A 24,353-nucleotide genomic window follows, 5' to 3' on the forward strand; every position below is an offset into this window, starting at 1 on the left:
AGCATTTTTTAATGTTTGATATGTAAGATTTTCTTACAGAGAAATATTAACTATAACATCCTTTCTTCCCCATAGTTTTACAAGACAGCTAAAGACTGGTGGCTATTTAGTTTCTATTTCTGCCTGCCATTGGCCATCACTGCATTGTTTTATACCCTGATGACTTGTGAAATGTTGAGAAAGAAGAGTGGCATGCAAATTGCTTTAAATGATCACTTAAAGCAGGTAAGGAAATAGAAATATTTGCTGATTCATGATTACATTTTCAATTATGAATATGAAAATTATTGTGGTGATAATAAACTAAAAGTATCATATACTAGAGCATTATTCCTTTTTCTTAGTCTCATATTCTTAATATGTTTTATATTATCTTTCTGGAGATATCCTACATAATCTAAAGGAATGTAAAAAGAGCCATCACTTTCTTAGATAAACCATTTTTTATTGGAGTATGACTGGTTTACAGTGTTGTGGTAGTCTCTGCTATGAATCAGCTATATGTATACATATATCCCCTCCCTCTTGGACCCCCCTCTCACCACCACCCCATCCCACTCAGCCAGGTCATCACAGAGCACCGATCTTAGCTCCCTGTGTTATCCTGCAGGTTCCCACTATCCATTTACACATGGTAGTATATTTATGTCAAACCTAATCTCACAGCTCATCCTACCCTCCTCTCCCCTGCATGGTGTCCGCACATCCTTTCTCTATGTCTGTGTCTCTATTCCTGCCCTGCAAATAGGTTCATCTGTACCATTTTTTCTAGATTCCACATATAAGCCATTACTTTTTAAAGATGAATCTCTAGGATGAGAGGAAGGGCTGGCTAGTTACGGGGTGTGACATGGACATGTACACAACTGCTATATTTAAAATGAATAACCAACAAGGACCTACTATATTAGCACATGGAATTCTAAATGTTGCGTGGCAGCCTGGATGGGAGGGGAGTTTGAGGGCAAAGGGATATATGTATATGTACGGCTGAGTCCCTTTGCTGTTCACTTGAAACTATCACAACATTGTTTATTGGCTATACTCCAACACAAAATGAAAAGTTTAAAGAAAAAGATGAATCTTAGTCATTTAGGTTCTAATTCACAGTAACTATTCAGTTTAAAACTCTGTCTCCTGAATTTTTACAAATGCCACTGACTTTTTGTGAACAGTATTAAACATTTTGTTTGGAAAGAGAGAATGCTGTGATTATAATGAGCCATCCATTACAGAGTCTGACTGCGGTTTTATTTCAGAGACGGGAAGTGGCCAAAACAGTATTTTGCCTGGTCCTTGTCTTTGCTCTGTGTTGGCTTCCTCTTCATCTTAGCAGAATTTTGAAGCTCACTCTTTATGATCAGCATGATCCCCGTAGATGTGAATTTTTGAGGTAAGTAAGGTAAAATAGAAATAGTTGTGTAAATAAATGCCATTCAGGTTTTCCATTGATTACTTTCATTGGCAGGAAGAGAGAGTACCATTTTTCTAATCCTAAGGGAGAGATTTAAGATGCCCCCCAACTTTTTTTTTTTTTTTACCTTTACTTCTATTTCCAACGGAGAAGTAAGGGGCACTTTGGAACACTGAGAATGGAGAGCCAGGGCTGTCCAAGTGAGTGAGTGGCATGATTGAAAATACCAGATCTGGTTCTCCATTGCACTTTGTAAATCCTTTCTTTTTTAGACAGCCTGAGCACCTACAAAATAGATTTCATCTTAAGGCAGAGAATTGAGCGTGGGAGTGGTAATGGGGGTTAAGGATATGACAGGGGCAGAGAATAAGAGAAAGAGACAGAGGCAAAGAGAAAGAGAGAGAGACAGAGAGAGATCAAAATCAGCAAAGACTAGTGATAAAGTCAAAATAATTATAAATGGGTAATTTTTTAATTTATAAAACACAAATGTCTGTAAAGCATATGTGCTCAAAGCACATAAATAAATTTTTGTATTATTTTTGCAGCTTTTTGTTGGTATTGGACTACATTGGCATCAACATGGCCTCCCTGAATTCCTGTATTAACCCAATAGCTCTGTATTTGGTGAGCAAAAGATTCAAAAACTGCTTTAAGGTAAGAGAGTATTCAAAAATCAAAAACCCTTTTAATCTGCTATCAAATATAACCCTTTCAAACTATTAATATTTCTATCCAGAGTGATCTAGTCAATTGTTTTATAGTTTTCCCTTATATTACATGATAGATGATTCTTTAAATACAAATTTTGCTCTTAAATCACTATAATCTATTTCTCCCTACAAATCCCAGTCAACCATTCACTACTGCCTCAACCAATCAGTTTTACTCATAGAATTACTCAGAAAATGAGTAAAAAATTACATGCATTGATATCTGAATGCTATCACATGATAAAATAAGAGCTACACATGAATTAAATGCACTATTCCCCTTTTTGGAAGATTTTGGACTAGGTAGCACAGTGCTAATTATAACTAAGTTAGTCTCCTTTTCATACATAGGTAAGAATTACAAGTCAAACAAAGCAACGTAATTCAAGTTCTACCTTCACTTTTCTGCCTTCATTTGATAGCAGTGTTCCTTGATATAGAATACATGAAATTATTCCTTATTTGGCTGCTTCCATTTGTGTGTAACATCCACCCATTCATTCACTCCTTCAGTTACCTAATATGGAATAAAATATTCCTTCCCTTATATCCACTTGTTCCTAGTGTAACCAAACCCAGGTTGGCTGCTTGTTGTTCAAACACCAATAATTCCAGAGGAAAGTGTTAATAAAGAAGAAAAATGCTTTCATCAGAAAAGCCAGCAATCTAGGGAGATGGTGGACTCAGAGACTAACTCCAAAGATTCTGTTCAGTCATGACAAATTTTAAAGGGAAAGATGGAGGGAAAAGAATCTCAGTGACTCATCCAGGCAGAAGGTTGGGTTCTACCTCTCCATGGAAGGCAGACTGTCTGGCTCTCTCTTCAGATGTTTTCTTGCCAGTGATCTGCTTGCAGGATTCCTTGGGGGGACTGCTACAGGTACAGACCTAGTCCTACTTCTTTTTATCTAGGAAAAGCATCAACAGGTTAGACAAGGCATCTTGTGCACTCAGTTGAGCATTATTAAGTCAGGAGTTAGTTTCAATTGCTTAGTGATCAAATCCCTAGGGGTGTGTTACTCGCTCAGTCATGTCCAGCTCTTTGAGACCCCATGGTCTGTAGCCCCCCAGGCTCCTCTGTCCATGGAATTCTCCAAGCAAGAATACTGGAGTGGGTTGCCATTACCTTCTCCAGGGGATTTTCCCAATCCAGGGATTGAACCTCAGTCTTCTGCATTGCAGGCAGATTCTTTATCCTCTGAGCCACCAGAGAAGCCTATAATTAGGTTCTTTTAAGGTTAGAAGTCAACAGAAATAGGCAACCAGGAAAGGGACAAAGGAGCTGCTTTCAGTTCACCACTGTAAACCGCCATTCCATTTCTATGGGATTAGGGGGGAAGTTCTAGGGCACCATATTCTCAGAGTGGAAGACGTCAACATGGGTCTGTAGCATCTCTGCTGACAATTTTAGTTGTGTACTTAAATATATGGGCAGAACAAGCTACAATTATTTTGATGCCCACAAAGTTATAGATCATTATGTACGTATGGTTATGGTAATATTTCCACTTGCATAGGAAAAAAGCTTTGAGTTATATATTTATCAAATATTAAGAGTATTTCTCAAGTAACCAAGAGTAAGTATCCAAGAATTGTCTATTTCATTTTAATTAAAAGATGAAGAAGTTTAATTATATACATTTTTCTTCGGGTGTAGCTTCTAGTTTAAAAAATTATGATATACTGCTTCTGTAGTTATATGTTTTTAAGGGGAAAATAAAAGGGCATGGCAAGAAAGTGGCCCAGGAATTGCTGTTCCTGCAGAGAAAGCCAGAATTCTGATGAGCAGGGAGGGTTGTGATAGTGTAACTTGATGTAAACTTGTAACGAAGTAACTCTGTTTTGTGCAGTCATGTTTATGCTGCTGGTGCCAATCATTTGAAGAAAAACAGTCCTTGGAGGAAAAGCAGTCGTGCTTAAAGTTCAAAGCTAACGATCACGGATATGACAACTTCCGTTCCAGTAATAAATACAGCTCATCTTGAAAGAAGGAATATTCATTTTCTTTATTTTGGACAGAAATCATTCAAACAAAGGGGTGTCTGCCAAAGTGAAACAAAACAACGTGTGTGTTTGCACAAAACAATGCACAAATGTAAGAATGATTATTTTCTTCACACTCAAGAGTTCCACATGACGTTTGATAAGCTGTTTACAGCTTGAGAAGACAAGCAGTGAGAATTAAGAAAGCCTCATTGTGAAAGCACTTAATTCTTTACAGTTAGCACTTCACTATATTATAGCTCTTCAGAACTTCTGGTCTATTCATACACCACTTACATTTAACTTGAGTTCACTCAGAATTCCTGTGAAAGATGTTTATTTTTGTAAATCAAGATTAATCTGATGTAAAGGAAAAATGTGTCACTGCAAAACAGAATTTTTAGATGAAATTTAAATTACTCAATTTAAAATTTTAAAAATCTTTTAAAGTCTCATATCATTGGTGGGACTATATTTGGAAACAACACGTGAAAATAGTTCAGCTGGTGGATTTTTGACATTAGAGACATAGTTAAATGATCAGGAGGGAGAATCAGAGAGACTGAGGTTTTTGAAAATCATGCAACTTTACATTCAGATAAGATCAAATGTCACAAATGGACAGAGAGAGAAGTTTTGGAATGCCATCCCAAGACACTGCTTTGAAATCGCCTATTCGTGTACTTGGCAAAGAAAGGACTACCTACAATTTTTTTGAGGATTATTAAATCATTCTTCTTTTACCACTGTAGTTTAAATGCTGTACGTTTAGTTTTGTCATCTGTAAATACTTAGCTACAATACACAACGTGTAGATGTTAAACAGAGGGCAGGCCCCGGTGTTCATACCTTCACAATGGAGAGATGCCAGTAACCCCATCATGGACGGAATGTGAGCTGCCTGGAGCATTGACCATATGGTAAAGGAGACAGCAACATCTTCTCTGCAATTAAGACGGTATCTGGCATATGTATCATGTGATAGTTACAATACTGTCTCTAAGATCATAGCTATTACAGTCAGTGTAACAGTCACCTTTAAAGCTTATTACTAATTTTTATATTATTTTTGTAAATAACTAATAGAAAAGAGTTCTGGATGCGGTGCTTTCCTGTCACAGGCAAAACTGCCACATGAGACTGTTAAGAATCTTTTAACTTTGTGCATTCTTGCCGAATTCTTTCATCTCCCCAGCAAAGTGCCTTAGGTTAACTCAGATGAGATGTGTGTGAAAGTATGTACGAGAGAAAAACGGAAGACAGAGGAAATGAGATGGGGCGGGAGGAGACCCAAGGGGACAGATTCCCATTCTTAGCCTGATGTTCGTCATTGCCCTTTACATCAATGCAAAAGGTCCTGATTCTGTTCCAGCAAAACACAGTGCAATGTTCTCAGAGTGGCTTCAGGAATAAATTGGGCCCAAGAGCTTTAACTCTGTCTTAAAATATAACAGAGTTTCTGATTTTTTTTTTTTTTTTTTGGTAACCCAGAACCACATGTTGGGAATAAATGAGCAACGCTGCTTTCCAGCACCTAATGTGATGATACCAAAAACCCAACAATGCCAGGAAGGAAAGACAAGTCATGGATTCATATGCCACATGGAATTTATTTACACATCACAGTCTCGTTTATTAATGTCTTCCCAATCACATTTTCAGATCCTTGTCATGACAAAAGACATTTCAAACTTCAGATCTTAAATTAACTTGGGGTCACTACTGTTTTCAGTTTAATGGATTTTTTTATTCCTATTTAAATTTGAGCTCATTTTGTGACCATTTCATTTTGTTTCTTCCTCATTTACATTATAATGCCCTTTCTCTGTGTCAGAATCATGGGCTGTGAACATCTTGCCAAATTTTAAACTGCACACAGAAAGTATATGCATGCATTATTTATAATGAACTCATGTTCAGTAGCTTTTCTAAAAATGGTTGATTCAAAATTTGAACAGACTGACAAAGGTTGGTAAGAAACAAACATGATTTCTCAGCATAAATAAAATCAATATGGGGAAAGGGGCTACCATTTGATTTTCAAACATATTTTCTAGTATTAAGAACTGCATAATATAACAATGGACAAAAGTAGTGTTAACATGGTTATAGAGCTTAAAAGACTTATGACACTTTTAGATTTTCTCTTTTATATTTGCTAATATGGGTGTGCATTAATATTGATAGCTTACAATATATGGCCAGAGGAATACAGTTTATAACAAAGCATGAGTATGCTGTAACTAACTTTATGAAATTGTAATATAACCATGTGAAATAATTATATATTTTGTTTCTCTGAGGTCACTTAAAGTGGCAACTACTATAGTTGCTAATTCTTTATGATGTAAACAAAATCAATAAAAATTTAAATTGTTTTTGGAAAAAAAGTTTATTTTTTCAATGCGCAAGCAATAATTTATTAAACACTAATTTAGTATTAAAGTTTAAAGGAAATATAAATGTCATGAATGGACATTACTTATGTTAAACACACAACCATCAAGAAAACATGAAAGTTCTTAAATTAAAATGCCAAGTTTCTGTTAATGGTTTATTGTTGCGAGTAACCAGATACATATATACATTCAATTTTCTGAGGTTATCTGATTGATAATTGCCAATGGCGCCTTATGTCTTTCCATCTCTGGTTTCTTGCCTGGGTAGCATTTCATTGTCTAAATTATTACTGTACCATAGATGAAAGGTGAAAGGCTGAAATGAGATTTTGGAATCACTCATTTCATTTCACAAGCTCCTTTTGAGTATTTACTAAGTGAAAGATGCAATGAAATTAAGAAAATAAGAGGTCGGTTGTTACTTGATAGGAGATAGAAATGACAGCAAAAATTAGTACAAGACAAAATGAAGTGACCACTAAATAACTGTGTTTTGCAGCTTTCATGGTTCACATGCCTCTATCTCTTAATATACAATCTCTTTCTTTCCCTGATAAAAATAATCAAGAATTTGCATTTACCCTTTTACCAAATAATTATCTTAAACTCAGCCTAGTATTCCAGAGGTTTGTATGAGTTATTCCACACCTTTTCTGAATGTCAAGTTGCCTAATCTGAGCTGGGCATTATGAGAAATGCTTGTGTGCTAAGTCACTTCAGTCACATTTGACTCTTTGTGACCCCATGGACTGCAGCCTGCTAGACTCCTCTGTCCATGAGATTCTCCAGGCAAAGATACTGGAGTGAGTTGCCATGTCCTCCTCCAAGGGATCTTCCCAACCCAGGGGTAGAACCCACATCCATCTCTTATGTCTCCTGCATTGTCAGGTGGGTTCTTTGCCACTGGCACCATCTGGGAAGCCCCCATCTATTTTGAGATATAGATGTTCTGAATTCAGCAGCTATGTGAGAAGTACAAAAAGCAAAACCCAGGCAGAATCCTCTCTAAGGATTCAACAAAAAGCCTACCTTCTCTTCAACTATATTAGTTATCAAGTCACAATAATAATAATAATGCCCACATGATTCATGATAGTCAATGTAGGCAAAACAAATACAATTTAGGTTCTTGAAAGAAAACCAAAAGATGTGGCAGCACTAAGATGGAAATGTCTAGAAATCCAAACAGTTCAGAGGCCAAACTCATGAAGAATAATGTATCTGGCTGGACTGACTTGCTTTCAGTCATTAGTCAGCCACAGAAGTGACAACATTAAATAATCAACAGGCCAAATGTGTATACCCAAATCAGAAAATCCCACTGAACACTTCCAGAATGTAAGGCTCACCAGCCCAGGGAATAACTCCATCATGGTAGGAAGGCAGCATGTGTAATGGAAAAAATTCCAGATATAAAAAAATAAAAGTGATATTCTTGATTGTTTTGGCACTTCAGTTGATCTCAAACAAGTCAGTTAACATCTCAGAGTTCCAGTTGAATTATCTATAAAACATAGATAGTAACACTCCCAGTCTAACCTTTATATCAAATCAACACATTTATAGCATTGTGTTATTCTGTCGCTAAGTGGTATCAAACTCTTTGTGACCTCATGAACTGCAGCATGCCAGACTTCCCTGTTCTTCACTATCTCTCGGAGTTTGCTCAAACTCATGTCCAGTGAGTCAGTAATGCCATCCAACCATCTCATCCTCTGTCATCCCCTTCTCCTCTTGCCCTCAATCTTTCCCAGCATCAGGGTCTTTTCCAATGAGTTGGCTCTTTGCATCAGGTTCAGCATCAGTCCTTCTAATGAATATTGAGTTGATTTCCTTAGGGATTGACTGATTAATCTCCTTGCTGTCCAAGGGACTCTGAAGAGTCTTCTCCAGCACCAGTTTGAAAGCATCAATCTTAATATGTAATTTTAATGTACCGTCTAAAACATCAGTTCAGTTCAGTTCAGTCACTCAGTCATGTCCGACTCTTTGCGACACCATGAATCGCAGCACACCAGGCCTCCCTGTCCATCACCAACTCCCAGAGTTTACTCAAACTCATGTCCATCGAGTCGGTGATGCCATCCAGCCATCTCATCCTCTGTCGTCCCGTTCTCCTCCTGCCCTCAATCCCTCCCAGCATCAGGGTCTTTTCCAATGAGTCAACTCTTCGCATGAGGTGGCCAAAGTATTGGAGTTTCAGCTTCAGCATCAGTCCTTCCAATGAACACCCAGGACTGATCTCCTTTAGGATGGACTGGTTGGATCTCCTTGCAGTCGAAGGGATTCTCAAGAATCTTCTCCAACACCACAGTTCAAAAGCATCAATATTTCAGCACTCAGCTTTCTTCACAGTCCAACCCTCACATCCATACATGACCACTGGATATAGGTATATTCAAATGCAGAAGACATAGTCTCTGTCCTTCAGAAATTCACACTCTAATGGGAAAAGTAGACAAATAAACAAATTAAAGCAGCTAATATGTTATAGGTTCTAGAATATGGATACATACACAGTAAGAATAGACAGTTCAGGGAAACTCATCAGAGCAGTTGGACTTGAATTGAACCTTAAAGGAAGTTTACCCAACAGACCAGGAGATAATGACATTACTGGCAAAGTGACTCTCTAATGGAGAAAAAGAGGATGAACCAGTATGGCCAGTTCAAGAAAAGGGCTGACCCACAGCATGTTGAAGGATGAGTTATGAGAGGTGGAGCTGGAGAGATTACAGGTCATGCAGGACCTGTGCTCCATGCAGAGGGGTTTGCCCTTTCCCAAGGCTGAAAGTGAAAGTGTTAGTCACTCAATCATGTCTGACTCTTTGCGACCCTGTGGACTGTAGCCCATCAGGCTCCTCTGTCCATAGGATTCTCCAGGCAAGAGTTCTGGAGTGGTTTGCCATGCCCTTCTCCAAGGGATCTTCCTGGCCCAGGGATCAAACTCAGGTCTCTTGCATTGCAGGCAGATTCTTTACCATCTGAGCCACCAGGGAAGCCCTTTTTTTCTAAGGCTACTGTTTTTCAAATGTTTGAGGACCACATGTGCCAATCCATCTAGAGGTTTGTTTAAAATGCAGATTCCTGGCCTTCAACTCATATCTTCAGAATCTCTGGGGTGGGGCCCAGAAGTCTTTAATTTAGCGAAGATTTCAAGTAGCTCTTATGCATCTAACGTTGAGGAAGCTCTGCAATGTAGATGTTTGCAGAACACTGAGTATTTTAAATAAGAAGCAACAGGGTAAATTCTGTTCCCATAGGACACTGGTTTGGAAGCAGCATGGAGCCTATGAGACAGAAAGCAAGGAGACAGAATAGAGACATGAGGGTCTGAGGGAGGAATGTGTGTGGAGAGGATGGAGGACAGTCCTGGAAAGACAGTCATCATAACCTACTCAAGCAGAAAGATGTGGCAGGTAAACTTTTTAAGAGGTTTCTGGCTGGTGGGCCATTAACCAGAATTAGCAAACTGTGGCCCAAGGGCCAAGCCAGCCTACTAACCTTTTTTTTTTTGCAAATAACGTCCTGGGAAGACAGCCACATCCATTTTTTACATATTGACTATAACTGCCTTTCACTGTAATAGCACAGTTGTGATAGAAACTTCATGGACTGCAAATCCTGAAGTATTTACTACTTGGCCTTTACGGAAAACATTTGCCAGTCCCTGGCTTAGATAAGGGCTTCCCAGGTGACACTAGTGGTAAAGAACCCACGAGACAAGGGTTCAATTCCTGGGCTGGGAAGATCTCCTGGAGGAGGGCATGGCAACTCACTCCAGTTTTCTTGCCTGAAGAATCCCCATGGACAGAGGAGCCTGGTAGGCTACAGTCCACGGGGTTGCAAAGAATCAGACACGACTAACGCAACTTAGCACACCAGCACAACTTAGACAAACAACATTAAGGGGAAAGAAAGGCAGCAATTAAATTGGAGGACAAAAATGAATTCTGGGAATGAAATGAAGTCTGCTTGAGATGGAATGAGTTTAAGGTACCATGAAACATCCACGGAGAAATTTAGGAGCTATGTCAAGGTTCAAGACAAAGATGTGTTTATCACGGTTTGTGTTAATCATTTCAGTCATGACTGATTTCTCGTGGCCCCATGGCCTGTAGCCCACCAGGCTCCTCTGTCCATGGGGATTTTTCAAGCAAGAATACTGGAGTGTATTGCCATGCCCTCCTCCAGGGGGTCTTCCCAACCCAGGGATCAAACCCAAGTCTCTTGTAGTACAGGCAGATTCTTTACCATCTGAGCCACCACAGTTTAGAGATGTCCATTAAAGGGGAAAAGGTTCAAGGAGAATCAGAAAAAGTAGAAAAAAGAATAAAAATAACAGGGGTCACAAATGCAAGAGGGTGGACAGAGAAGGAAAATTCAGAAGAGACTGCATGGGACAATGAAGGCTGATGTCACTAAAGTCATGGGAAGGTGGTGCAGAAACAAAGGAATAAGCTGTCAACCAGAGTAAAATGAGAATGTTCAAAGTGATCTTTGAAACTGGAAATTTGAAAAACATCAGAGACTTCATCAGGAGCAGTTTGTGTGTGTGTCTGTGTGTGTGAGAGAGAGAGAGAGAGAGATGATGATGATGACGGCAATGATGACAATATATCTCCATTTTCTCATCTCCCATTCACTCACTAATACATATTTTATACATATGTCATATATCATGCCACCTTAGCAATAGAGGAGGATTAGGCTCTTGGTTAACATTAGTGTATTAAAAATATATGCCTTTTTCCTCATACTCCTTCCAAAACTCCACTAAAATGACAGAAAAAGAATATTTTAAGGTATAAACCCACAAAGACAGAGATGAAAGAGAAGATAGAATCTGATTAGAAATATTAACAGAAGTGAGTAAGATGAAAACCAGAAAGATGAGATACAACTCCATCAAATTCGGGCTTTCTCTATGCGGTGACTGCCAGAGAGGCAGGTCGACATGTTTCACAGCCCAGAAGAGACTCGGGTGTTGGAGGGGCAGGTGTCTTCTTTCCCTCTGAAGACAAGGGACTGAAGTGAAGCAAGAAACAAAAGGACTGATGATAAGTCTAAAAGATCAGACTGGAGCATCCCTCTCTAGCCTGTACAAACCCGTAAGCACCCCTAGTCCGCGGAAGACATGTGGCTGAACTTCCGGAGAGGTTGCACCAGGTTATCTGTGGAGGTCATGGTCCGTGGAGGTCAGCTCTATGGTCACATGGAGGGCAGAAGGTGGGAGGGGAAAGAGATCCCTTACTGGAATCAAAAGGACGAAGCAAAGACTGCCCTATAGACAGTGAGAGCTTCAGGCCTCATCCCCTACCAGACACACCAGAAGAGTGACTAGCAGTCTTGTATGTCCCGGCAGGAGACTGAAGATTCTGTTCTGAGGAAATAACCAGCTCAACTCAAGAAAAATAATGTCTACAGGTATCTCTATTGAGGGTGGGGGGGAAAGTTCTCATTGCAGTGGGTTTTCTTCCCCACCACATACCTAGAATTACCTAGTGCCACATTTTGAAATATGAATAATCAGGCAAAGATCTGTTGACATTTTAGAAAAACGTTTGAAGTGGAAGAACCCAAAACAAACAGGAAAAAAAAAAAGCAAAGGGACTGGGGAAACAAACGTGAAAAAATGCAGCAAAATCATAACTGATTTTCCCAGAGCAATAAATAATGAACAGCAAAAACTGGATGTTGTATAAACAAAAGGAATGTTCAAAGATGGAAAACATGCTCGTGAAAAATGAAAATTTATAGGAGAAATAAAATAAAACACAATGCAAGGATTTCAGAGATGAACTTGAGGGAAAGTAGAATGTGATGCTCTTCTACCAAAGTGTGCTTAAGCTAAACTGAGGAAGGAAATTAAGGAATCCAGGAAACAGGTGAATCCCACACAGGAAAGGCTCAGAAACTATTCCCAAGATAACTGAGGGGGAGGAAATATTGTTTAACCTGTCTACTGTGCAATCAGTCTAGTTTAGAGCTGAAGAGCAGGGGGAGGAGCTCACCAAGAAAAAACCAGAAGAGGGAGATTGTTTGTCATACTTGACCATATTTATAGGAGTGTGTAAGTCTATTAAAGCACCTGAGGATAAATGGATAACAGTTGCATAGAATGTAAGCAAACACAAAGTAATTAGGTAATCATTCATCTCCAGAATTTTTTCTGGTAGAGAAAAAATAATCATACCTACATGACTTGGATATGTTGTTGTCAATGTGAACACTGAAGGTTGTTTTAAATAATCTTGTGACACAAATGAAATTGTGATATAAATAAATTGGAAGGAAAAAAAGGGAAAGAAACGTGTGTAATGGTTATGGTGCCACAGAGGTAAGTCTTAATTTTGTATAATACAAACCTAACACCGACTTGGGAAAAACAACTGCTATTGTTGTTCAGTCGCTAAGTCATGTCTGACTCTTTGCGACCCCATGGACTACAGCATGCCAGGGAAAACAATTGCTGACTACCTAAAAAAGCTGAAGATATGCTCATCCTATGACCAAAATTTCTACTTGTAGAGATACTGCTTATGTAATCAGGATACAGATACCAGAATGTTCAGAGAAGTATTGTTTGTTTCAGCCAAAAATAGAAAAACTCTAACTCTATCCATGATACTTTCTATGGCTAGATTTTGTGGTCCATAGCCATAGAGTGAAATATTGTACTATGGTTTTCTCAACTTCAGCACTATTTACATTTTTGGCCCAATAATTCTTTATTAAAGATTCTTTCCTATGCATTTTAAGATGTTTAGCAGCATCCCTAGCCTCAGCCTAGTAGAAGCCTGTAGCATCCCCCCACTCAGTTGTTACAAACAAAATGTCTCCAGACATTGTCCAATGTCTTGTGGGGGCCAAACTGCCTCCTACTGAGAACCACTGAGTTCCATCAGTCTGATTTCATTAACATGAATTTCAAAACCTTGCAAAACCAAGCTATATTTTATGGTATTGCATACGTCAGTTTAAGTCGCTCAGTCGTGTCCGACTCTTTGTGATCCCATGAATCGCAGCACGCCAGGCCTCCCTGCCCACCACCAACTCCCAGAGTTTACTCAAACTCATGTCCATTGAGTCGGTGATGCCATCCAGCCATCTCATCCTCTGTCATCCCCTTCTCCTCCTGCCCCCAATCCCTCCCAGCATCAGGGTCTTTTCCAATGAGTCAACTCTTCACATGAGGTGGCCAAAGTGTTGAAGTTTCAGCGTCAGCATCAGTCCTTCCAATGAACACTCAGGACTAATCTCCTTTAGGATGGACTGGTTGGATCTCCTTGCAGTCAAAGAGACTCTCAAGAGTCTTCTCCAACACCACAGTTCAAATGCATCAATTCCTCAGCACTCAGCTTTCTTCACAGTCCAACTCTCACTTCCACACATGACCACTGGAAAAACCATATTCTTGACTAGACGGACCTTTGTTGGCAAAGGTCTATGCATACATAAATAAAGGTAAGCAAGAAAATAATTACACAGGAAGGATGACGGTTATTCATGGGAGATAGGAGATCATTGTGATTTGGAAGAGATACATGAGGCTCTTCTAGCTTTAGAGAGATGCTTATGATTTGTTATATTAATTTATAGTATCCTGTACAATAGCATGCATATTAATACATAATATATGATATATATAATATGGCTATATATGGTAATAGCTTCCCTGGTAGCTTGCAGTAAAGAACCTGCCTGCCAATTCAGGAGAAGTGTGTTCGATCCCTGGGTTGGGAAGATCCCCTGGAGAAGGAAATGGCAACTCACCCCAGTATTCGTGCCTGGGAAATCCAAATGGGCGGAGGAGCCTAGCAGGCTGCAGTCCATGAGGTTGCAAAGAGTTAGACAGGATTGAGCAACTAAATAACAACAGTAACAACTATATTATATATAAATATATACTTTGTGCCTGTACTAAGTCACTTCAGTCATGTCTGACTCTGTGACCCTATAGACTGTAGCCCGCCAAGTTCCTCTGTCCATGGGAATTGTCAGGCAAGAACACTAGAGTGGGTTGCATTTCCTTTCCCAGGGAATCTTCCTGACCCAGGGATTGAACTCGAGTCTCTTGCATTGCAACCAGATTCTTTACCATCTGAGCCACCAGGGAAGCCCAACATGTACTTTGAAAGAAAGAAAGTGAAGTCGCTCAGTCGTGTCCAACTCTTTGAGACCCCATGGACTATAGCCTACTAGGATCCTCAGTCCATGGGATTTTCCAGGCAAGAATACTGGAGTGGCTTGCCGTTTATACATGGGGCTTCCCAGGTGGCATTAGTGATAAAGAACCAGCCTGCAAACACAGGAGAGGTAAGAGATTTGGATTCCATCCCTGGCTAGGGAAGATTCCCTGCAGGAGGGCATGGCAACCCACTCCAGGATTCTTGCCTGGAGAATCCCATGGACAGAGGAGCCTGACAGGCTACAGTCCATAGGCTTGGAAAGAGTTGGACACAACTGAAGCAACTTAGCAGGCACACAAGTATATTATACATACATGTATTATATATTATATATTTAATATAAGTTTACATATATTATGTATGCATATGTTGATACTATAACATATTACATAAAATATGATGTGCTTTATATACTACTAAATTTGTATAATTATTTCTTTAAGTATACATGTCTTATGCCCACTTCTGTAGTTGTGTTGTAGTTCACAATTTAAGAAGTGGGGAAAAAAAAACAGGAAAAATGTAGATAACACCTAATTGAAAAATGGAGAAATAGCAGTAAATTATGTTTTCAGAAATGTGAAAGGAAAAGTCTGAAAGGCTAGGAAAAAAGAAAGATATTATTTAAGGATGCAGAATTCACAGGAACAAAGGATGGGGGAGGGGCAGGAAGCAGCTAGTATTCATTATAAACCTTCTTACAATAAACCAGGGCACATATGTTAGTTTGTTAAATGTAAAAATTAATCTTTAAAAATGGAATAGTGGTAGAGGCATATAAATGCATTTCTTGGGTCATAAGCTCTGTAAGCATTCTGGCTAGATTTTTTAATGCCACATATTAATCAGAGTGTTTATTATTTGCAGAGTGTCTGAATACTTTGGGGTTGGCAGAAGTATAACAAGGCTATTTTACTAAATAGGCAATATAGAAGCATTTTGTAATGTTTACTAAAGATTAAGCAACTAAATTCCAAAGGGGATTTTAAAAGTATAATACATTTAACATAATAAACAGGCAAATTTGAATGACTTACTAAATTAATTCTTGAAAGTTTAAACTTTTTAGCAAACCAAAGGAAACAGGGGAAAAAGAAAACAATGGCTGAACATGAAGTCCACTTTATTACACTGTAGGTGGTGCTAGAAAAATTGTTTTTTTCCAAGAGGTTGAAACATAACTTAATCAATTATCCTAATTAACAATTAGTATTGTCAATTAGCATTATCCTAGTGTACTTTAAAACTAGGAAAGTTTTTATTATTTCAAGTACTTAAATTGGCACCATAGTCAACTTTGGCCTCACTGTTCAGTACATATTAAACAGATTGTGGAGAAAGCCAAGTTGTAAATCTGAGGTAAGCAACACCGTTCATTTACTCCTCTCAAAAGTCAACAACACATGTGGAACTCAGTAAGAACTCTTACAGGGAAAACAAAGCGCAGAGGAGCCTGGATTCTGTGGCATTTAGGGAAGGCTTCCTAGGGCAGGTGACTTTTAGGCTGAAGTCTAAGAGTGAGTGGGAGTTAGCCATTCCAAGGTCCAAAACAAGGAGATTTCTCCTGAGGACAGCACACACAGCCTAGAGATGAGAGAGGACATGATCTCTGATGATGTGTGTGTGTGTGTGTGCATATGTATGTACATGGGTGTGTGTCTGTGTGTGCATATGTATGTTTGTGTATCTGAACTCTGTGTGTGTATGGCATCAGAGCAAGAGAATAGTGATAGACAAGTAAACAAAATCCAGTTCAGAAAGGCCCTTCAAAGGTAAGAGTTTCAAATCTGACCTGGACAGTGATGGGCAGACACTAAGTACTTTCAATCCAGGATGTGCACTTAGAGAGATGATCATGGACCTACTACAGACAGTGAATGAGGGCAAAACTGGAATTCTAGAAATGGGTTAAAAGGCCATAGGTGATGAGGTAACAGATATTGCACCCTGCTGCTGCTAAGTCACTTCAGTCGTGTCTGGCTCTGTGCGACCCCATAGACGTCAGCCCACCAGGCTCCCCTGTCCCTGGGATTCTCCAGGCAAGAGCACTGGAGTGGGTTGCCATTTCCTCCTCCAATGTGTGAAAGTGAAAAATGAAAGTGAAGTCGCTCAGTCGTGTCCAACTCTTAGCAACCCGATGGACTGCAGCCTACCAGGCTCCTCCGTCCATGGGATTTTCCAGGCAAGAGCACTGGAGTGGGGTGCCATTGCCTGCTCCGATATTGCACCCTAGACTAGGGTAATAGTTCTGGAATGATGTAGCTGGACAAAAGAGATATTTAGAAAATAAATCAACAGGACCCCACCTAGTGATGAATGAAAAGTGGGAGTCAGGTAGGTAAAGAGTCAATGACACATCCCAGGTGTCTGACTTGGGCGATGCTGTTCACTGAGAGGGGAGCCACAAGAGAAAGGCAGCCTCTAATGAAGGGTGTGTGTGTGTGTGTACGCACACATGCTCTCACCTGACACGCCGAGAGTAAAGGAAGAACATATAAATATTTGACTTGGCGTCGCTTGCACTTGAAGAACTTCTACAACATTTGTCTTTTTGAAAAAAAAATACACAAGAATCCTGACAGAGTTTATATAACGATGGGGTTAAATTGCTGGAGTGGGAGAGGTTTGAAGATACAGAAAGAAGAGAATTTGGGAAATGGTGTAAAGAAGAGAGTCCTGAGAAAGCATGAGGAGATGGGATTGGATTTCACGAAGGAGAGACTGGGTATAAACTGGAGAAGAGAGAGAGAAAAAAACTTTTTAAAAAATAGTGATGTAATTGTCAGTTCAATTCAGTTGCTCAGTCATGTCTGACTCTTTGTGACCCCATGGACTACAGCACACCAGGCTTCCCTATCCAACACCAACTACCAAAGCTTTCTCAAACTCATATCCATTGAGTTGGTGATGCCATCCAACCACCTCATCCTCTGTCATCCCCTTCTCCCGCCTTCAATCTTCCCCAGCATCAGAGTCATTTTTTTCCAACAGGTGGCCAAAGTACCAGAGTTTCCACTTCAGCAGCAGTCCTTCCAAAGAATATTCAGGACTGATTTCCTTTAAGATGGACTGGTTGGATCTCCTTGTGGTCCAAGGAACTCTCAAGAGTCTTCTCCAACACCACAGTTCAAAAGCATAAATTCAGCTTTCTTTATAGTCCAACTCTAACATCCACACATAGCTACTGGAAAAACTATAGATTTCACTAGATGAACCTTTGTTGGCAAAGAAATGTCTTTACTTTTTAATATACTGTCTATGTTGGTCATAGCTTTCCTTCCTAGGAGCAAGTGTCTTTTAATTTCATTGGTGCAGTCACCATCTGCAGTGATTTTGGAGCCCAAGACAATGAAATGTGTCACTATTTCCACTGTTTCCCCATCTATATGCCATGAAGTGATGGGACCAGATGCTGTGATCTTAGTTTTCTGAATGTTGAGCTTTAAGCAAACTTTTTCACTCTCCTCTTTCACTTTCATCAAGAGGCTCTTTAGTTCTTCTTTGCTTTCTGCCATAAGGGTGGTATCATCTGCGTATCTGAGGTTATTGATATTTCTCCCAGCAATCTTGATTCCAGCTTGTGTTTCATCCAGCCCAGGGTTTCTCATGATGTACTCTGCATATGAGTTAAATAGGGTGACAATATACAGCCTTGATGTACTCCTTTCCTGATTTGGAACCAGTCTGTTGTTCCATGTCCAGTTCTAACTGTTGCTTCTAGACCTGCATACAGATTTCTCAGGAGGCAGGTTAGGTGGCTGGTATTCCCATCTCTGTTATATTAGAAACAACTCTTTTGATTAACCTTGGTTCAAGTCACTATTTTCTCCTTGACTTCTAAAAAGCTGTTATTTAGACACACATTATTGTATATCTACAAAATACATTTTGGAATGCTGAAACAGATGCTATTCAATACATAAATTCTACAGAAAATCTTCCTTATACATAATAAACCATGGTGGGGACAGCAGGACTTTGTTGAGATTATTACATGAGAAAGTTACTTAATTGCTTTCCATAAATATTGGGCAGCAGCTTGAGTTGAAATTATAGATTTCTTGGAAGTTTGTGAATACTTCTCCTTCTTCTGCCTCTTTGTAAGTCCCACTTACCCAGCCAGACATCTTAACAAATATGTACTCTTTCCAAAAAAACATTTTAAGTTTGCCTTTACCAAGAAAATATATACCAAAAAGTCACCTTGTTTCCAGACCTATTGCTTGAAAAGTTATTTTCGAAATTCAGCTTTAAGTTTTCAATCTGTTGTGAATCAGTGTCAATAGATCAAGGCATAACAAATAGAATAATAAATATATATACCCTAATACATCCTAAAACACTGTATGCTATTCAATCACAGCAGTAATTGAGAACAAGTCAATGAGGCTAGTGTCAATCCAAAAAACCCATCACTGTGTGTCATGATGTGTGTGCATGCTGTTTCTTTAGTCATGTTCAACTCTTTGCAACCTTACAGACCGTAGCCCACCAGGCTCCTCTGTGCATGGGATTCTCCAGGCAAGAATACCGGAATGATGGAAAGACCCAGAGGAATCGGGTGGAGAGGGAGGTGGGAGGGGGGATCAGGAGGGGGAATACGTGTAAATCTATGGCTGATTCATATCAATGTATGACAAAACCCACTGAAAAAAATAAATAAATAAATAAAGGGGAAAAAAAAAAAAATACTGGAATGGGTTGCCATGCCCTTCTCCATATGTCATGGTGAGTTCCATGTGAATCAATCCACCATTTATGGACAATAAGAGGAATAGCCTGACTTTCTTGTCTTGAATGTTCATCCCAAATGGTAAAATCTCTTAAAAAGCACTTATGTACAATTACCTAGCATCTACCTTCAGCTCTATTACTTGGAAGAAGAGTCATAAATCAGTCAAAAGGATTTCTTTTTCCAAGTAGTATGGTTCCTAAGAAATCAACTGTGCCAAAAGTAGGGGTAAGAAGTAAGACCACACATTGCATGAAACCAAAAGGGGAAATGCAATGCTGCCTGTTGTTCTTCCTGTTCAGAGATTGGTAATAAATATGTGCTATACAAAGGGAGCTGATAGATAGTAGATGTGAAGAGGCAAGCCCCTTCTATCCCATGTGTATGTGATAGAGGCCTCATGCAGCTATTAACTACTGCTCACAGCCAGGATCTGCACATAGTCATGCCTTTTTAACTGTGGTACTTGCAAGTGGAGCCAGAGGGCAATTTTCCTAACCTCCTACCCCACCCTGTTTTTACCCCACCACATACGCAGGTGCGTGTGCACACGTGCACACACACACACACACATGTGCGAGCATTCACAAAGAGACTCCCCACCTCCAACTCCACAAAGCATTTTTAAAACCCAGCTCCGGATGAGAAAACAAAGTCCTTTCCTCTCCCTCACTAGCATCCTCCTTTATCAGTTCTGGAGCTGGGAAGTCCCAGATCAAAGCCAGCAGATTTGGTCAGAGCGCTCTTCCTGGTTCACAGATAGCTGCCTTCTCTCTGTCCTCACATGACAGAAGGGGCAAGGGAGATCCCTGGGGCCTCTATTAGAAGGGCATTAACCCCACTCATGAACACTCCATTCTCATGACCTAATCACCTCCCAAATTTCCCACTTCCACATACCATCACATTGATGACTAAGTTTCATCATATGAATTTTGAGGGGACCCAAGCATTCAATCTCAGCTTCTTCTTTCTCTGCTTTATCTTTCCCCACAACAGTGCTTATCAGATCTGCCACCCTATAAATTTATTTGTTTTGTTGTCTCCCTTTCTCAATTAGAATCACATCTCCGTAAGGGCAGGGTTTCTTTGGTTCACTGCTCTAACCCTAGGGCATACAGCAGTGCCTGGAACATGGTAGACGTGCAGCAAATATTGGCTGAGTCAATCCATTTGTTCACCAAGTATTTGTTGACTGCTGTTGCCCAGAATTACATAGCTGGTTGGACATAGAGCCAGGATGAGTACTCAGGTCCCCTGACTCCCTGACCTGTGTCTTTCCGGTAGATCATACCATCTTCTACTTATGAACTGTTGTTTCCAATAATTGCTTAAATGAATGGACAGATTTTCTTAAACTTGAGTATGTAGAAATATGTGAGGTGATGCCCACATAGTATGTCATATTCTTCTAGATTCTTTAGTTTAAAAATCAAGAAGGTAATAACTATATAGTAAAAAAAAAAAAAAGCATTTTAAAGTTCATCAAAGAAAGGCAAAATTATGAAAGTGAACCTTCCTATTTCTTTTGCATTTTAAACATTAGATTATGGATAATTGACCTGGTCCCTGAGAAGGGGACGACAGAGGATGAGATGGTTGGATGGCGTCACTGACTCAATGGACATGAGTTTGAGTAGGCTCTGGGAGTTGGTGATGCACAGGGAAGCCTGGTGTGCTGCAGTCCATGGGGTCACAAAGAGTCAGACATGACTGAGTGACTGAACTGAACTGATATGCTTTGGGAATTTTATGTAAAATAGTCTGAACACATTGTTTTGAGCTTATGAATTTCATGTAAAATGTTATAAATAAGTTGTTTTGAGCTTCTTTAATGCCACTTGCTTATTCACAGAGGTAAAATCTATACAACTGAGGATCTGTGGGCTCCACTGGTGGCTAAGTGGGAAAGAATCCCCCTACCAATGCAGGAGATGGGGGTTTGATCTCTAATCCAGGAAGACACCCTGGAGAAGGAAATGGTACCCCACTCCAGTATTTTTGCCTGCAGAATCCTATGGAGCCTGGCATGTTGCAGTACATGGGGTTGCAAAGAGGTGGACTTGACTTAGCAACTGAACAACAACAGAATCTATACAATGCATCCGAAGAAACTTTTCCTAGAATTGAAAAGCTATATACTGATAGATTCCTAGTTACTGAGTGGGAATTTCACAGATGATATAGTCAGTGATTTCCTTACTGCACATTCCTAGAGATCTGTTGATATTGCTACCCAAAGAGAGAGAAAGATAAGGAACCACCAAAGAAAGCAAAAAATTAGGACCTTAGCGTCTCATCCCATTCCAAATTGGAGCGAACCCTCTTATTTCTGGTTAATCCCTTAGGCTTCTAGATAAAAGAGAACTTCATATTTTTATTAAAAAGTTTTTAAATCCTCTGATTATTTTACCATTTCCATTCTATGGATAATTTAACTATGTCCCAGAACCCTGCTCCAGGCCCAGTAACCAGTGATTCCCTGATAGCTCTGTTGGTAAAGAATCCGCCTGCAATGTGGGAGACCTGGGTTCGATCTGTGGGTTGGGAAGATCCCCTGGAGAAGGGGAAGGCTACCCAGTCCAGTATTCTGGCCTGGAGCATTCCAAGGATTGTATAGTCCATGGGGTCACAAAGAGTTGGACATGACTGAGCGACTTCCACTTTCACTTTCACTTTGAGGAATAATAATGATCTGTCTTCTGAGTCCTCGTTCAAACTTCATTTCATTATACCAACTTCCTCCCCTATAAATAAATCTATTTTGAAACACAGATAATCTGGGCTAGGTCTGCCGTCTCTCACTCCAAATTATTTCAGCTATGTGCTTGCAATTAACCAAGGACAACAGGACAACAGCAATTAATTCTGAGGTATTTATCACCATAGAATCATTTACCACAGATGAAGCTTGAAATAAGCACTCACTTTTCATCTATCATACCTTTTCATGACTTCCTGGTTAGGGAATCAATACGGAAATATCCCTCATGCATTCTGGGACTATCAAGGAAAGAATACAGGTACAAACTCATTTCCTGGATCTCTGAGTCCTAATAAAAGGGAACTGAATGACTTCCCTTAAGATTGGGAAATGAGCTCCAAGACAGAGGTAATATCTTCACTTCATAGAATAGAAGAGGCTTTTGGAGTAAAGATGCATTTCAAACACATTATCAAACCAATTGTAGGATTGTTAGTGTAACCAATGGCATGTTGGGCCCATTCAACTCCTCCCATCCTTTCACTGACCCTACTACCTAGGACTGTCCTGTGTAGTAAATCTCTTCCCTGTCATCAAGGGCTTTGTAGTTAATATTGTCTAATAATTGTTAGGTCCAGGTGGCCTCTATGCTCTGTTAGTCTCCAAACAATGATGAAGAGCTTTGCTGGTGTTTTCTTGGTAATCAAGAGACTAGTCACTATTCATATATCTTGACTCAGGAATGTACATCCTACATCCAAAGACAAACCCCCCTTCCTTGAGTTAATGATAAAATTGTCCCAAATGGCTCCTTCGAGGTCTGAGTACAGCTGCAAATTCTTTCAGCTCATTATTTGCCAGACCCCACCCTGTGGGTAAATTACCCTATCACAAACTGACCCATTGCTCATACGGATCTTCCTGCCTCGTTTTTCTGTCTCAAGATACTTTCTCAGTTCAGTTGGCACTTTTTGCTCCCTTCAACCTCCAACACCAAGACCAAGAAGTAAATGTTCACACACATCCACTAGAATGGCTATAATCAAAAGGGCAAACAATAACAAGTGTTGGTGGAGATGTGGAGAAACTGGAACTCTCAAACATTGCTGATGGGAACATAAAATAATGCAGCCACTTTGGAAAACTGTTGGGCAGTTTCTCAAAAAGCTGTACATAAATGTATCATATGATAAAGTAATTCTACTCCCAGGTATCTGCCCAAGAGAAATGAACATGGGTCCACATAGAGACTTGTATGCAACATTGCAAGAGGCCTTGTTCACTACGTCCCCACACTGGGAACAACCTCAAAGTCCGTCAACTGGTGAATGAATAAACAAAATGTGGTACAGCCGTACAATGGAATTCTATTCCACAATTAAAGGGAACATAAATGCTAGGTTACATCGTGGATGAACCTCAAAAACATGCTAAGTCAAAACTCAGATCTAAAGACAACTTACCATATAATTTCATTGCTATGAAAAGTCCAGAAAAGGCAAACCTACACAGGCAAAAAGCAGATGAGAGCTTTTTGTACAGGGCTGGAGTTGAGCTTCCCCGGGTAGCATTAGTGGTAAAGTATCCATCCGCCAATGCAGGAGACAACCAAGACTCAGGTGCAGTCCCTGGGTTGGGAAGATCCCCTGGAGCAGGGCATGGCAACCCACTCCAGTATTCTTGCTTGGAGAATTCCCATGGACAGAGGAACCTGGTGGGCTACAGTCTGTAGTGTCACAAAGAGTTGGACACAACTGAAGTGACTTAGCACATGCATGCACAGGGCTGGGGTTGGGAAAGGAGATGGATGGCAGGTAGACACAGGGCTCTTTCTTGTGTAATGAGAATGCTCTAAAAATGGATCATGGCAATGGTTACAAAATTCTGTAAATTGACTAAAAAATCATTAGATTGTATATTTAAATCAGATAAATTTTATGTATCTAAATTACATCTCCATAAAGGCTTTTTTTTTTGGTAAAAAATAAGAAGCAGACATTCACATGGAACTAGTAAAGTCAATAAAGGAATTTAAACTGCAGAAGCTCACCCAGAATTTCCAAGCCAGAAGTAATTACGATACCTTTTTTTCTCCTTATTAGACACCTTGCACAACAATTGCATACACCTGGGAATTTGATCCTCAGAAATCATCCTCCTCTTCTGGAGGATGTTTCTTCAATAGCAGCACATCTTCTCACTCATCTGCTCTACAC

The 24,353-nt window shown here is 39.8% G+C and overlaps 1 protein-coding gene across 1 annotated transcript in view; it reads left to right on the forward strand.

Moving 5' to 3' along the window:
- EDNRB (endothelin receptor type B) overlaps nt 1–6,500 on the forward strand; it is a 28,493-nt gene extending 21,993 nt beyond the window's left edge. The window contains exons 5-8 of the mRNA XM_043478075.1: nt 76–225; nt 1,260–1,393; nt 1,963–2,071; nt 3,978–6,500. Coding sequence (XP_043334010.1) covers nt 76–225; nt 1,260–1,393; nt 1,963–2,071; nt 3,978–4,112 — 528 coding nt within the window. The 3' untranslated portion in view covers nt 4,113–6,500. The remainder of the gene's footprint in view (nt 1–75; nt 226–1,259; nt 1,394–1,962; nt 2,072–3,977) is intronic.
- The last annotated feature ends 17,853 nt before the right edge of the window (nt 6,501–24,353 follow it).

This window comes from Cervus canadensis, chromosome 9 (assembly GCF_019320065.1).
Source record: "Cervus canadensis isolate Bull #8, Minnesota chromosome 9, ASM1932006v1, whole genome shotgun sequence".
In the NCBI taxonomy this organism is placed as follows: Eukaryota; Metazoa; Chordata; class Mammalia; order Artiodactyla; family Cervidae; genus Cervus; species Cervus canadensis.